Source organism: Pipistrellus hanaki (genome assembly GCF_964339955.1).
Source record: "Pipistrellus hanaki genome assembly, chromosome: 10".
NCBI classification, from domain to species: domain Eukaryota; kingdom Metazoa; phylum Chordata; class Mammalia; order Chiroptera; family Vespertilionidae; genus Pipistrellus; species Pipistrellus hanaki.
In genome coordinates, this window is record NC_140512.1 from 60,614,569 (window position 1) to 60,630,305 (window position 15,737).

General features: G+C 39.9%; 2 protein-coding genes across 6 annotated transcripts in view; one reads left to right on the plus strand and one right to left on the minus strand.

Annotated features, from left to right (window-relative positions):
- AASS (aminoadipate-semialdehyde synthase) overlaps positions 1 to 2,926 on the plus strand; it is a 56,536-nt gene extending 53,610 nt beyond the window's left edge. For both annotated transcript variants that reach the window (XM_084897133.1, XM_084897132.1), the window contains exons 23-24: positions 819 to 995; positions 2,495 to 2,926. In XM_084897133.1, the coding sequence (XP_084753259.1) occupies positions 819 to 995; positions 2,495 to 2,613 (296 nt within the window). In that variant the 3' untranslated portion in view covers positions 2,614 to 2,926. The remainder of the gene's footprint in view (positions 1 to 818; positions 996 to 2,494) is intronic.
- Positions 2,927 to 11,135: 8,209 nt separating this feature from the next.
- The window catches only part of PTPRZ1 (protein tyrosine phosphatase receptor type Z1), a 170,684-nt gene continuing 166,082 nt past the window's right edge, over positions 11,136 to 15,737 (minus strand). For all 4 annotated transcript variants that reach the window (XM_084897130.1, XM_084897131.1, XM_084897129.1 and 1 more), the window contains 3 exons: positions 15,360 to 15,502; positions 14,189 to 14,324; positions 11,136 to 12,076 (listed from right to left, as the gene is read on the minus strand). In XM_084897130.1, coding sequence (XP_084753256.1) covers positions 11,936 to 12,076; positions 14,189 to 14,324; positions 15,360 to 15,502 — 420 coding nt within the window. In that variant the 3' untranslated portion in view covers positions 11,136 to 11,935. The remainder of the gene's footprint in view (positions 12,077 to 14,188; positions 14,325 to 15,359; positions 15,503 to 15,737) is intronic.

Genomic DNA, 15,737 nt, shown 5'->3' on the forward strand with positions numbered 1-15,737 from the left:
CATGTAGGTCCTTTACCGGGGACAGAGCCCACAACCCCACCTGTGCCTGGAGAGGGGATCAACCGTGACCTCCTGGTTCATGGGTCAGCTCTTAGCCACTAAGCCACACCTGCCAGCTCTTTTTATTTTTTAATTCGGCTGCTGGGGAGTTTTAAATTACATAGTTGGCTCACATTCTATTTCTGTTGCACAGCGCTGTGCTGTAGGTTAAAAAATTCCGGATTCAAGTCTCCAGTCTGCACCCCAGCTGGAGTTACAGACCCAAACCTGGTTGAGCTATCGAAGTGGTACCTAATGATCATAGCTAATGCAGAGCTCTTCATTTCCACCCAAAACCTGTTCTTGCCCAATCTGACCCTCTCAGTGAATGACCCAAGCATCCTTCATTGTTGATGTTTCTTTCTCTCTCTCCCTCTTCCTTCCTTTTTCTCTAAAATAAATAATAACATTAAAGAAAAGAATGAACTTTGGTAATATGTAAAAGGAAAATATTTTTAGTTTTACTTTTAATTTTTAGCTCATTTGGGAAAACTACAGGAGCACTTTTGAGAGAAAAGTGGATGGCCTCTTTAGCAGAGCCCTCGTGCCTATACCAGGCTATAGTGATAACAAACCTGGAAAGCAGACTGATTTGAGTCATAATTTCTTTGCGTTTTCTATGGGTCTTTGAGCTACAGAGCAGGATGGCTAGTTGTCTAAGAACCATATCTAAGGGGAGGGAGATGTGTGAGAGCAAGAGGGCAGCAGCAGAAGAGCAAATACAATATTGGGGTTGTAATGACAGTGGCATTTTATAATGTCTGCTTACTTACTTTAAGGTCCCGGAGAGAAAGATATGATTGTGATGAGAGACAGCTTTGGAATCAGACATCCTTCCGGACATTTAGAAAATAAAACTATTGATCTTGTGGTTTATGGAGACATCAATGGCTTTTCAGCCATGGCTAAAACTGTGGGCTTCCCCACCGCCATGGCGGCCAAGATGCTGCTTGATGGTAAGTTCTTTCATCTCCTTATCATCTTCAAGTCACTCGGTGCCTGGACACCAAATAAGTAATCTTGAGTAAGACACCGCATTCACTAAAAGTGAGCCACCTCAGAAATCCCAGGTGCTGGCTGACTGGGAATGACTCCACGGGAGTGACAGCATGGGCTTTGGAGTGAGCACCCACTGCCTTCTCTCCCAGCTCAGGCACAGATGGCTGAGCGATCAGGTGCAAGTTACTCAGCATCTCTGAGCCAGAGTTCCCTCATCTTCAATCTGGGGATTGTCATCGCCAATTTATAGGGTTGTTGTGACGCTTAAGTGAAATAATATGTAAAGCTCCTACCACATGGGGGGACCTCCAAGCAAAGTGAACTCCCTTTCTTTCTGTGTTTTTTTTTTGTTTTGTTTTGTTTTTTGTTTTTTTTAATTTGGGAAACTGTAACACTGAAATAGCAAAGGGCATTCACTTCCAGGTTTTCCAACACAGAGACCAGGTTTTATTTTATTTTGTTTTTTTGTTGTGAAGCACTTGTTTTATGGAGACCATGTTTTATTAATCTTCATGTCTCAATATATTATCAGTACTCAATAAATATTTTGAACAGAATGAATTAAAATTTAAACTCTTCACTCTTTCCTGAAGATCATATATGTATTCAAGTAAGCATTACCTCTGAACACAATGCCCCATTTGATCCTTGTGAAAGTGTGAGGGAGAATAGAAAACATCAAAGCACATCAATGTCAAATAATGAGAAAATGTATCTACAATAGCGTATCAGCTAATATCAAGTTAAACCATGTACTTAGGGATTGCGGAACAAGGGTGATGAAGTGATGAAGGATGAAGTAATAATGGCCTTTAAGGAATGTGTCCAGACTTACTGTTTCAGCAATCAGACAGACTTGCCCAAATGACCAGATGGGCTTTCCTTCATTCTGTTGGGTATTATGCTTTTAAATAAAATGAAATCAGCAAATGAAGTAGCCAGTTAGATTTACTTTATATATATATATATATATATATATATATATATATATATATATATATATATATTTTATTGATTTTTTACAGAGAGGAAGAGAAAGGGATAGAAAGTTAGAAACATCGATCAGCTGCCTCTTGCACACCCCCTACTGGTACAAGCCCTTGATAGGAATCGAACCTGGGACCTTTCATTCTGCAGATCGACGCTCTACCCACTGAGCCAAACCAGTCTTGGCAACTTTACTTCCTTATTTTACTTTTTTCTCGGGATTGTCCTGGCAGGAGATAATGCAGTCAAGTGTATAAATTCTGACACTATTTCTAAATCCAGTTGTTTTTAATCTAAAATTGATTAAGTAATAATTTAGTAGGGGACATTTAAGCAGCTATTTTTAAAAATGTTTAGGCCTCCAATAATTCATTGACTCTGACTTGACTGCTATATGGAGATCCTTGCTGCAGAAATTAGCATTTAATACCACCTTTAAAATGGTAACTATAAATTAACTTTCTTTCAGGTGAAATTCGTGCTAAAGGCCTAATGGGACCCTTTTCAAAGGAGATATATGGACCAATATTGGAGCGAATTAAAGCAGAAGGCATTATCTATACAACACAGAGCACAATCAAACCTTAATTGAGAATTATATTTTATTTTTATCTTCCCAAGCAATAAAGCTCTGAACATTTGTGCAACAAACACGTTTGCTACAGTACTATTTTAAAGTATAAGACTTATATTTTGATTGTCACTACAATGGTTTGTGAAATATAAATCTCTATTTTCTTATGCAAATATTTGAAACAGGATATGCCAGTCATTACCAGAGAACTTTAATAATTCTATCGTGTATTTTTTCATGTGTGTGTAAAAGTGATAATGATTGTACTTTTTGTTAATTTATTGTGCAACTGTTTTCCTACAAGAATATATTTTCCTATATTCAGCAGACGATGTTTCATCTTTTTAGATAGAAAATATTTCCTCAACATCACAGAAACGCAAAGGATCCTAAGAGACTTCTACAATGATATGCCAACAAATTGAAAAACCTAGAAGGAATGGATACAGTTTTAGAAACATAAACCTTCCAAGACTGAGTCATGAAGAAGTAGAAAATCTGAGTAAACCAATTATAGTTAATAAAATTGAATCAGTAAATTAAAAACTCCCCCCAAACAAAGTTCAGGATTTGATGGCTTCCCTGGTGAATTCTACCAAACATTTAAGAAGAGTTAACACATATCTTTCTCAAATCATTCCAAGAAATTAGAGAGGAAGGAACACTTCCAAACTCATAGGAATAGATTGAGAGTCCAGAAATAACTCTCACATTTATGGCCAATAGATTATTGAAAAGGTTGCTAAGACAATTTATTAGAGGAAAATAGTGTCTTTATTGGTGCTGGAACAACTGAATATCTCCATGCTTAGGAATGAAGTTGGATCCTTACCTCACAGTACAAACAAAAATTAAGTCAAAGTGAACCAAATGCCTAAATATAAGAGCAAACACAGTAAAACTATTAGAAAAAATTATAGGCATAAATCCTCATGACCTTGGTTTTATGGCAATAATTTCTTAAATAAATGAAATCAAAAGAACAAGCAACTAAAGGAAAAAAAATGGACATCATCAGAATAAAAAACCTTTGTGCTTCCAAAGGTACCATCAAAAAAGCAAAACAACAATCCACAGAATGAGAGAAAATGTTTGCAAATCATAAGTAAGAGAGGAACTTACATATATTTAAAATACATAAAGAACTACTGTAACCCAACAAAAAAACAAAGATCCCATAGTAAAGAAATGGACAAAGGATCTGAATTGACAGTTCTCCGAAGAAGTTAAACAACAGACTATCGATATAAGCACATAAAAAGATGCTCAACGTCATTAGCTATCAGAAAAAATGCAAATGAAACTTACAACGAGGTATCACTTTATACTCACAAAGATAGTTATAATAAAAGCATGCTGGTGAGGATGTAGAGACATTGGAGCCCTCATAAAGGGCTGGTGGAAATGCAAAATGGTGCAGTTGCTTTGGAAAACAGCTTAGCACAAAGGCTAAACCTAGTTACGATTTGACAGCAATTCCACTCTCAGGTATATACACAAGGGAAATGAAAACACTTGTCCGTGCAAACTTGTAAATAAATGTAACAGCATTATCTATAATAGCCAAAAATGAAAACAATCCAAGTGCCAGTCAATTAATAATTGCGTAAACAAAATGTGGTGTATTCATACAATGGAATATTTGACAAAAAAAGACATGAATTACTGATACAAGCTACAAGATGGACAGACCTTGAAAGCATTGTGCCAAGTGAAAGAAGCCAGACAGAAAAGGCCACATATATGATTTCATTAATATAAAATGTGCAGAGTAGTCAAATCTGTATATAGAGAAACTAGATTAGAGGTTACTTAGAGCTGGAGGTGAGTGGGAGTGACTAATGATGAATTGGGGGTTCCTTTTCTGGGGTGATGAAAATATTGTACAGTTGATTGTGATAATGGTAGGCAATTCTGAATATCCTAAAAAATCACTGAGTTATGTACTTTGAATATACACTGTATGAATGTGAATTAGATCTCAAGTTGTTATAAAAGAAATTCAATTACAAATAAAGCACTTTTTTGCTCCTTGGGAAAACCATTATATATAACTAATAAAAATTTTATAGTTATTCATATAAACTAAATGCCTGTTTGACTTTCACTGACTGCTCATATCCTGGCACATAAAACTAATTCTACCTTTGAAATAGCAGATATTAGATGCAGAGTATATGAAAGCGAGAAAGCATCTATACTATTTGAAAGGATCAAAGTTGATTTAAGGCCTGGTGCTACCTATCACAAATACTCTATGGAGTACAATAATCCATATTAATAATAGAAGAATATGCAAATTCTCCAGGACTCCATCACAGTAACTACTGAGCAGCAGGCTGCATGGGGCAACCAGGCCATCAGGGGGGCAGTTAGGAGCAATCAGGCCAGGCAGAGGCAATTAGGTGTGATCAGGCAGTTAGGATCCAGCAGTCCAGGATTGTGAGACAGATGTCCAATGGCCGGTTTAGGCCCAATTCCTGGGATTGGGTCTAAACCGGCCATTGGACATCCCCCGAGGGGTCCCAGACTGGAGAGGGTGCAGGCTGGGCTGAGGGGGACCTCCCCGTTCACGAATTTTATGCACATAGCCTCTAATCTGTTAATAAGTAAAGATATTCTGTTATGGAAGTTTTTACCTCTTCATTGAGTTTAACAGAATGAATTTGGAAATAGAACTTGATTCCACCCCAACCTTGAAGAGTGTCCTGATGGAATGGGAACTAGGGAAAGAGCACCTTGTGTGGGAGTGGGAACTTGTTGAGATCTTGATATAATTAACTGCTTTGGGTTTATGATAGCAGTGATATAGGGGATGTGATTGCAGGGCTGATTTAATGTCAACACTAGAAAAGGAAATGTCAGTAAGCTTCAGTAAAGACATTTCCAACAGAAATGTCAAAAATAAAGATGGTGGTGATAGGATCTGGGGATGAATGTCTAGCTTATAGTTAATAAGCATATGACTCTATCAGAGGGTCAGGAAACTTATATGGTAAATAAATATTTTAGGCTATGAAGGCTAAGGGGTGTCACAGCTGCTATTTCCTGCCTGTGTAGTGTGAAAGCAGCCATTGATGGTACCTAAATGAGTGGACATGATTGGTACCATTAAAACTTTATGAAAACAGGTGATGGGACGACTTGGCCCTTGAGCCAAGTTTGTGAACTCCTGGTCTAACCATGTTGGTAGGTTTAAAGCACACATCTTCCAGATCTTTCTACCTTTTTGGCCTCTTTCAGATACTATTTTCTATTATCCATTTTCCTTGTCCCAGACCCTTGAGATAGTAGAGCCTGGGTCTCTGAGATGCAGTGTGATTAGTCATCCAATATGCTACTTATTTTCTTCTACATGAAATGAAGGTAACAGAGAGATAGGATATTTATAAAGGTTAATGAGCTAATAAAAGCCTGTAACCTAGTAGATGTTCCAAAAGATTCACATTCCCTTGATTCACATTCTTTAGCAATGACATATTTGCCTGAAGTTTATGTTAATCTTTTGAGTATCTTTGGAGGACTCCTCAAACATCTATGCTACTCAAATGAATTATAGATGTATCTGCTCCACAATAAGAATCTTAAGTGGTCATAGAGTAGAAAGGACCAAATTAATAATTTGGCCAGACCTCTGATGTTGCAGAAGAGAAAATATGTCTTTCAAAGTTAAATGACTTGAAATCTGTTATTTATATCAGATACTAGGGGCCCAATGCACGAATTTGTGCATCTTGAAAGAAATGATGGGCTGCAAGGCTACAGTGAGCACAGGGCAGGTCTCAGCCCATCCTCCGTACTACTGCCTGGCCCCTCCTGTCGCAGCCCCAATCCCCTCCCTGCTGGCAGCCCCACTCCCACTGCTGCTGTTGCTCACATCCACTGATGGCACCAAGCAATCGGGACCAGTGCCAGATGCTGGCACTGGGTACGAATGGTGGCTCCAGCATCAGCAGCGGGTTCAAGCAGTGGCTCTGGTGCAGGCACCAGGTGCAAGTGGGGCTGTCACTGGTAGTGGGTGCAAGAGGCAGCTGCTGGCCCTGATTGCCTCTCAGGAGCAGTGGTAGATGGAGAAGCCCTGAGGGGTGACTGGGAACAAAGAATTTTCAGTAACCACCAAAGTCTCACCTGGATGACAGCGACTGCTGCTCCGCCTTGGTCTGGCACCCTTGCTCATCTGCTCCACCATCCTACTGCAGCCGATGCACTGGTGGTCAGTGCATGTCATAGTGACAGGTTGTTTAGTTATTCAATTGTTCTGCTGTTTGGTCTATTTGCATATTAGGGTTTTATATATAGAGATTTCTATGTGTTCTAGGTAGATTTCTGGGGGTTTTTCATTTTATTTCTGAGCATCCTTGTTACTGATGGTATTCATGGTTATTCGTGGCATTTGCTGGTCTCCAATGTCTAGGCATGTATGGATATCCATATTAGTGGCCCTTTTCTAGCAGCTTTTTCTGAAGAGGTTTTTCTACTATTTTTCAGTAGATCTTGCTGAATCCCAAGATTTTTACCACTGTTATCTCCCAGAGCTTACCACCACAGCATCTGTAGACAGTACAGCCACACTGCTTGGTGGTAGGGTTTGGTTTGCCCTCACCTTAATGGCAACCCCAGGCCTTCGTGGGGACCCTCCCCAAGGACCTGAACTGGGGATCAATCACAGAGGGAAGCAGCACTTATCTGCAATAACTTTTGTTTTATAGGTACTTTGCTCCTTTACTTGACACCAATGGCAATGGGAGGTGAGTTTTTGGGAGTCCAAGGGGAAGTAGATCTCTGTAGTCCCATTTTTTTTTTTGTCTGAAAATCCAACACCCAACAATGGAGAGCCATGCACAGAACCCCGTGTCCTATCACTCATCTGCTGGCTCAATCACTGTTCACTCTCCTTGCCCTGCTGGGCTGCCCCCTGCAACTTCCTGTTGCTCCAGGCCTAAGAAAGTGCCTGCTATCTGTGGCCTCTTGCAGTCTACTCCCCTCATCTTTCTACTTATTCCCGGTTGCCCATCTTTAGATGCTTCAATCGGCAGGTCTCTCGAGCATGCCTCTGTACTGAGTATAGAATTCTTTGTTGAATTAGAGTTGGTTAACGTGCTAAAATTTCAATGGGAGAAGCCAAGGGGATCTCTCAGGCTGCCATTCCTCTGACATCACTCTTGTTTTTCTTTTAAGAAATGATAACCTTAGAAAAACTTCATTATGATTTAATGACAAGGATGCCTAGATTCTTCAAACTGGTGTAGTGTGTCTCATTTACATGCCTTAACATTTAATACCACCTAGTCACATGCCAATATTGTGCTAATGAGGAGGCTACCTCTAATGTACCAGAATATTTTGCAATTAGCAAGTGAGTGAATAATATTAAATCATTTTAAATTTTATAATAAAAGCTTTTCTTTATTTTGACAAATGTGTAGATTTTCTTTCCCAGTTTTTCTAAAAAGTTAATTTTAATTCAATAAATGCTTAGTATGTCTGTATCTGTGAGCTATGTGAGTGGGATTTAATTCTAATAAAATACTTTAAAATGTATCTGCTTTTAAAGAGATCTTATTCTCCATGTTTTGTGTATTAGGTTACTGGTATGAGTCTTTTTAAGTGGTAACAATTAGGGGGATTCGGATCAGAAATATGAAAATCAAGTAAGATCCTTATGGTGTGATACTAAGTAGTATATCCATGCATTAAATGTTTATACTCATTTTATCTGAAGCAGCAGTTGCCATAGTTTTCAGGGAGTATAATACTGGGATGATGATGGAATTTATGGTTCTGGTGCATTTAACTGAATAGCTAGATTATGTTCATTCTTAATACTTTCATGAGGTTGCATAATTGGAGATAAAAATCTGTATTGAACACCTTTATTCAACAGAGCTAACTTACAAAGGTGCTATAGAAAAAAATGAAGAATAGACATATTTTGTCAAAATTGGTATTTATCATATGTTGAGGAGCATTACCTACAGGGTATCAAGTTTCTCAAGACTATTAAAGAGAGAAGTTTTGCTCTAGGTAAAAATCAACTCATTCATTCATTCTTCATTCATGCATCTAAAATTACTGACTGCCTTTAATGTGCCAGGTACTGTCTGGGAATGCAGACATTAAGAAGAGGCAAGCCATAACCAGTTTGTGCTAATGTGGATAGGGCATCGGCCTGCGGACTGCAGGGTCCTAGGTTTGATTCCAGTCAAGGGCATGTACCTTGGTTGCCTGCACATCCCCAATAGAGGGTGTGCAGAAGACAGCTGATGGATTTCCTGTCTCATTGATATTTCTAACTCTCTATCCCCCTCCCTTCCTCTCTGTAAAAAGAAAAATCAATAAAATATATATTTTTAAAAAGAAAAGTCAAAATTCATCTCCTCATGAAGCTTGCTCACTCATAGAGGAAATGGGCAACCAACATAAAGTATGTCAGGAAACAACGTCTGCTACTGAGAAAAATTAAAGCAAGATAAGAAGATGAGGGGGTCCTTAGGACGAAGGGGGTGCAGAGCGGTGGGTTGCCCTGTAGCTGGTTCACTCAGGACAGTGATGCCATGCAGCTGGTTCACTCAGGACAGCCATGTCTCTTGTGATGATCAGTGCTAGATATGTAGAACATCTTCCTTGGGAGCAATGCTACTTCAGACAGACTGATCTGGGAATGCTGCTCCGAGGAGGAGATATTTGAGCAGAGGCCTGAACCCATGAATGGAACATTAAAAAACTATTCTCTCACCAGTGGGAATGTAGATGGTATAACTCTTTTGAAGAGTGAAAGAGTTTTAAGACATAAAAATATTCATACAATCTGCTTGCCCAATGATACTTAAAAGAAATCAGCACTTAAGAATAATGTTTTTCTTAAAAAAAAAACAAAACAAAAAAAACCCTCATCAAGGACATTTTTTTCATGATTTTTTGGAGAGAGTGGAAAAGAGTAGCAAAGACAGTGAGAAACATCAATGTGAGAGAAATACATTGGTTGGTTGCCTCATGCACACGCCCTGACTAGAGCAAGGCCGGGGAGGAGCCAGCAACCAAGGTAAGTGCCCTTGATGGGAATCAAACCTGGGACCCTTTTGTCCACAAGCTGACACTCTATCCACAGAGCCAAACCGGCTAGGGCCTAAGGAATAATGTGAAACATGGTAAAAGCTTTTTACATAAAGAAATGTTTGTCATAGTGTTGCAGTAGGAAAAATTTGAAAAGAGCCTAAATAGTTAACATCAGGAAAATTATAACAAGATCCCTGGTGTACATTGATAATAGGGCTTGTCCATCTTGGTACTACTGACATTTAGTGGTGGGTGATCCGGGGCCTATCCATTTTGTGATTTGCGACACTCTAATATCTGTTTTCCCATTTTTAAAAATTATTATATTTTTGATTGAGGGGAGATAGATGGAAACATCAATGCTGACAGAGAATCATTGATCGGCTGCCTACTGCACACCCCCTACTGGAGATTGAGCCTGCAATCAGGCATATGCCCTTGACTAGAACCCAACACAGGACCCTTCAGTCTGCAGGCCGACACTCTATCTACTGAGCCAAATGGCTAGGGCTGTTTTTCCATTTTGTATGTTCCTATTTCAGATTATCTTCATGACTATTGCTTTAAAAAATAAGCTTCAAAAAAGAGCTAATTAATTTTAGTTCTACTTTAAGGATTTAGTGAAAACTTCCTGGTATATTGCTAGAGGAGACTCGAGGCTCCCTGAATTGTTGTCAAATCTGAACATGCCTTAAGGTTGCTAGATCCCAACCTCAGAGTTTCTGACATGGTAGGTCTGGGATGGGAACCCAGGATTCGCATTTCTAACAAGTTCCCAGGTTTTGGTGGTGCCGCTGGCCTGGGAACCTGACTCTGAGGACCACTGGTTTAGACAAAGCTTTTCCTGGCCTCCTGCCGGGGCCCCAAGATGGGCATTCTTGGGGATCACAGCCCTCTGCAGCAGGCAGCGCTACAAAACACTCCCGGCTGAGTCGGGGCAGTTTCCAGTATCACAGCAGGCTGGCTACCCATGACTCCCTCTTTTGCTGCATTTGTGCTCCCCACAGCCACTGGGCCCTGCCAATTTACCTTCACATAGGACTTCCCCTTTTCCATGCTGGGATTTATGACCTTCCGGTCCTTTTCTACTCACCTAGTTTTCAAACCAGCTGAGCCTGTCCCTGGCTGGCAAATCTAACTCTCAAGTTTGGTTCTCAACAAAAATTTCTCAACATTTCTTGGTATGTGGTACCCACAGCTTCTCTTCTCGGGAACATTTTCCTAGCTCCACTAAGCCAAAAGACATACAACATGGTTTCCTTTATGAAGTAATTAGGTCCAACTAATTTCAGGTGAGTAGCTGTGCAGTGTCAGTACTTGTTACTATGTTGTCTTCAAATATGGAAAATGTGGTGACGTCCCTGTGTGCCTCAGTGCGGTTTGGAATCACAGTCCCATCAGATCCATCTTTTTCATTTCCATCATCTCCATTCGCTGTCACACAGGCCCTGCACACAACACTCCACAGGCAAATGCAAGCTGACGACGATACTTATATTTATTTTTTTTCAATCCCTTCAATAAACCATTTAAACAATGTTGGGTAAGGTGTTATTTTCATAAAAACATATTCTTTCACAACAAATGTGTTTCTATTTCCCATAAAAGTTAAAATCACATGCTAAAACAGTTAGTCACTGAGATAACATGGAACAATATCAGGAGACATATAAAGCAAGACCAGGCCAGGAGCTATATAATTAAACTAAGCAATTACACAGAACTAGAAAACCGACTCAGTATTAAAATATAAAAATCTACGATTATAAATATAAATTTGGTCCATGGAGACACTAGAGCAGTATTTACAGTGAGTAGAAGATTATTTCATACTGTAGGTGAATACTGCAGTTGTAAAATGTTGAATATCATAAGGAACAGAACATTTTATTTACAGTCTACTGTATTAAAAGTTATATTCCCAGCAAACCTGATGATTGCTACAAATACAGCTAAAAATTTGACACTAAAACAACGTGTTTTTTTTTGTAATTTGTAATTCCTAATATCTATAAATTGAAAATTTTTGTTAAAATCAATACAAAAAACACCCTAATTCCATTCTTAGAAACACTGTAAAATTCAATCATTTTTAGTTTAAGCACAATAAGTGAATTACAAGAAGTTCTGCAAAAAGGCACACATTGTTAATAATATAAATTTGGCAGCAGAATCCTATGTCATGAAAGTTACTGTCAGGGGATGGGAAAGAAAACAGGGAATAGAAGAACGGGTTTTCCAGTCTGATTTGAGATATGGAGTTTCGCCCCCTTCTCTGTGTTAAACTAAAGACTCTAAGCTCTCGGCTATATTTCCATCGGTCAATGCTGCGCCGTTACTGTCCAGAGAGGTGGATGGATTCTCTTCCTGCCTCGTGCTCACAAGGCTGAGGACTGCTTTGTAGAGAAACTGATACTGCTCCTAGGAAACAGAGAACGGGAGACATAAAGAGGCTCAGTGAAGACATGCATCTGGAATATTTTTAGTGACACTTGGGCACTGTCCATGGAAGAGCTCATTAAGGGCTCTGTTATACTCAGCAGAGGCACACAATCTATATGAATCTCTTCTTCTGATACAATTAAAATAGCTTTTTAATTTCCCTAGCTGGCTTGGCTCAGTGGGTAGAGTGTTGGACTGCAGACTGAAGGGTCCCAGGTTCGATTCTGGTCAAGGGCAAGTACCTTGGTTGCAGGCCCCTCCTGGGTCTGGGCTCTGGTTGGGGCACGTGCAGGAGGCAACCAATTGATGTGTTTCTCTCACATTGATGTTTCTCTCTCTTTTCCTCTCTCTTCCACTCTTTCTAAAAATCAATGGAAAAATATCCTCAAGTGATTAAAAAAAAAAAAAAAGCTGTTTAATTATATAGTTAACATTTATGTCCTAGAAAATTGGTCCGCACACATTGACTTATGGTAAGCACTCTGTCCTTACTCATTTACTTCATGACGTCAGTGAGAAGGCAACGTGACAGGGTTCCGTCACTGACTGGTCAACTTGTGTGTAGCTCTCTGGCATGGGCACTTGTGACCCACTACCAAATAAGGTGCTCATTCTCCATTCTCTAGTTGCTATGGAAACCATTGGGTTTGTCTATTAAGGGGGAAGTCAAAGATTGCACATCAGTCAGCTAAGACACCCATGCAGAATCCACTTATCAAGTATTCTTCATCCTCTCCCCACCTGACCACGCTATCCCTGCTTTGCCAAAGGTTAGTGAGTGTGTGCCCTGCTGAGGTCTCAGAGTAAAGACACTGTAGAATAAGGTAGCTTTCCTCTTACAGATGCTGGTTTGGTTGTGGGGGTGGGCAAAGGGGAAGATAGCTATAGAAAAAGTGAGTTGGGGACTGACATCATAGCAAACAGGTCTTAGGATGACATGGGAACTGGTGCCCCATTGAAGGCATCTTCAAAATAGGTCAAAGGTCAACCTCTGGAGAGCAATTTCATACACAGGAAAAGCTTGATACAACCCAAAGGATCTGAATGGGATGTTTGTTAGGGACTCCTCTGAAGTGCAGGTGTGCAGGGTAACCTTGCCTTTGGCCATTGGGTTTGGGCTATAGCTTAAAAAATGGGCTTTTCTAAGTCCCTTAAACATGCACAGACCAGGGGATGAGCCTATATTCTACATCCACATAAGCTCCTCCCATTGGGCCACTTGAACTAAGTTCCCTATCGTCTTTCCAGCCCATATTTCTACAGTAAAAACTTCCAGATTATTTCAGTGTTGAGACCAACTTCTCCAGATGTGCTTGCTGACCACTGACCTAGGGGATCACCTTGATCATCTGAGTCTCTCTTTCTTTTTAAAAGTACCCCAAAATTATGCCAGGACCAGTTTGGCTCAGTGGATAGAGCGTCGGCCTGGGGACTGAAAGGTCCCGGTTCGATTCCGGTCAAGGGCATGTACCTTGGTTGTGGGCGCATCCCCAGTAGGGGGTGTGCAAGAGGCAGCTGATCGATGATTCTCTCTCATCGATGTTTCTAACTTTCTATCCCTCTCTCTTCCTCTCTGAAAAAATCAATAAAATATATATTAAAAAAAAAAAAGTACCCCAAAATTAGCCATTTGTTAACTTCAGAAATTAAATTTCACTTGATAAAAAAGTGAAAACTTCAAAAGTTTAAGACTTTGGGGTGTGTCTTCTAACAATTCTCTGAGCTGGGCAGAACGTGAACTCTGGAAATGTAGTTATTTATTTTGTTTGGATCAGTCAGGGTGTTGATGCTTCTTCTGGGGACATTTTGCAGAATTACAAGTCTTGTAAAAAAAAAAAAAAAAAAAAAAAAGCACACACGTGACTTAACATTTTTAGCCATACATTTTCTAGAAGAAAAAATGTAAATGTTTCTTATTAATAGTTCCAGTTATATGGATCGGAGACAGAATAACTTGTAATTCAGGCTGAAAACTACATCTAATGCTATCAGTCAATGTGACCTTTTTTGATGTAGGATAAAATGAGGTTGGCAGCCTCCAGGAAGTCAGTAGTAACAGTGAGGTGTTTGCTTCATTGCTTGGTTACTTACGATGTCAGCGAAGACTCCTGGCCTCATCAGATTAATCATCTTGGCTACCTGGTAGACATCCACGGAATTCTCTTTTTCTAGTTGGTGCATAAGGGTCACCAGAGCACAGAAAGTTCCTGCTGTCACTCCTCCGTGCCTTGAAGCAAAGGGAAGGGACAGACTTCGTTCAGATTCACCAGACTTTCATATTTGAGATTCACAGATTGTACTCTTGACAACTTTGTCCTAAGAACACTGAGATTTCCAATGAATTGCCTCTCTTTATTGTGCATAAAACTATGGTTTATAGAACACTCAACAAGTGCTCATGATATTAGTAATGAGATACTTTATAGAGGATTAAGATTTGCTTTACCTGGAGCTAGCAATAAATCAGAACACTCTAAGGTTATTAATATGCATTACATATAATATGTATATAATATATAATTCCAGCACACATATTTTTTTATTTGCTTATAACAGAAACCTGGAAACATTTATTGGATAAAGATCTCTGTTTCTGGTAAATAAAAAATATATCAATTTTACTCCTATTCCAAGAAAGTCCATGGCTGAGAAATGTCTCTGATTAGCACCCGTAAAAACTCAAATGCTAAAACTGAGCCACCAGCCCTGGCTCAGTGGATAGGGTCGGCCCATGAACTGAAGAGTCCCAGGTTTGATTCCAGTCAAGGGCACGCACCTGGGTTGCTGGTCAGGGCATGTGTGGGAGGCAACCAATCAATGTGTCTCTCACATTAATGTTTCTCTCTATCTGTCTCCCTTCTACCCTCTATAAAAATCAATGGAAAAATATCCTTGGGTGAGGATTAACTATAAATAAATCAATAAATCTGGACCATCACCCAATGGCGGGCTCTTGGCATCCATTGCAAGAGCACATTTTTGTGATCACACACCCATCTCCTGCCTTCAGGAGAAGCTCCAAGAGAAGTGAACAAAAATTCCGTGTTCACCTTGTCTGTAAGAAGCAGATAATCCACCCAGACTGAATCACTACATTGGCCCAAAGCATTAGGTGAGAACAAAGACAGCAGAAATCTGCGTACATCTAGGCAGTGGTCGGCAAATCGCAGGCCGCGGTTTGCCGCTCTGTTGACTAATGAGCTTGCTGACCACTGACCTAGGGGATGCTAAGGCACAACTTGATTTCAAGTGTGGTACTTACTCATCGTGGACAATCATGGGCCCATCCCTGCTGGCAGCTTCTTCTTTGATAATACTTAGAAGTTCAAAAGTTTTACTGAGGGGGCTGTCTGGGTTTGGCCATTTGGGACACTGAAAATGCCTCACTTCCAGTACATAATCATCCTGTGACAACAAAGAAAAAATCAGGTGCTAAAAGAATCAGATGGGTCACTGAGCAGAATAAGTGAGGAAATCAGAAATCACAGGAAGGTGATGAAAGCAAAAGGCACGCACAAGCGAGCAGCAGCAGTGTCAGCCTGTCCTTCACGGAAGGAAGGCATTGGTCTGAGGCCACGCTGGCCACACACAGATGCATCTCTTACTTATTCCAACAATAAACCTCATTTGTGGGTGTATG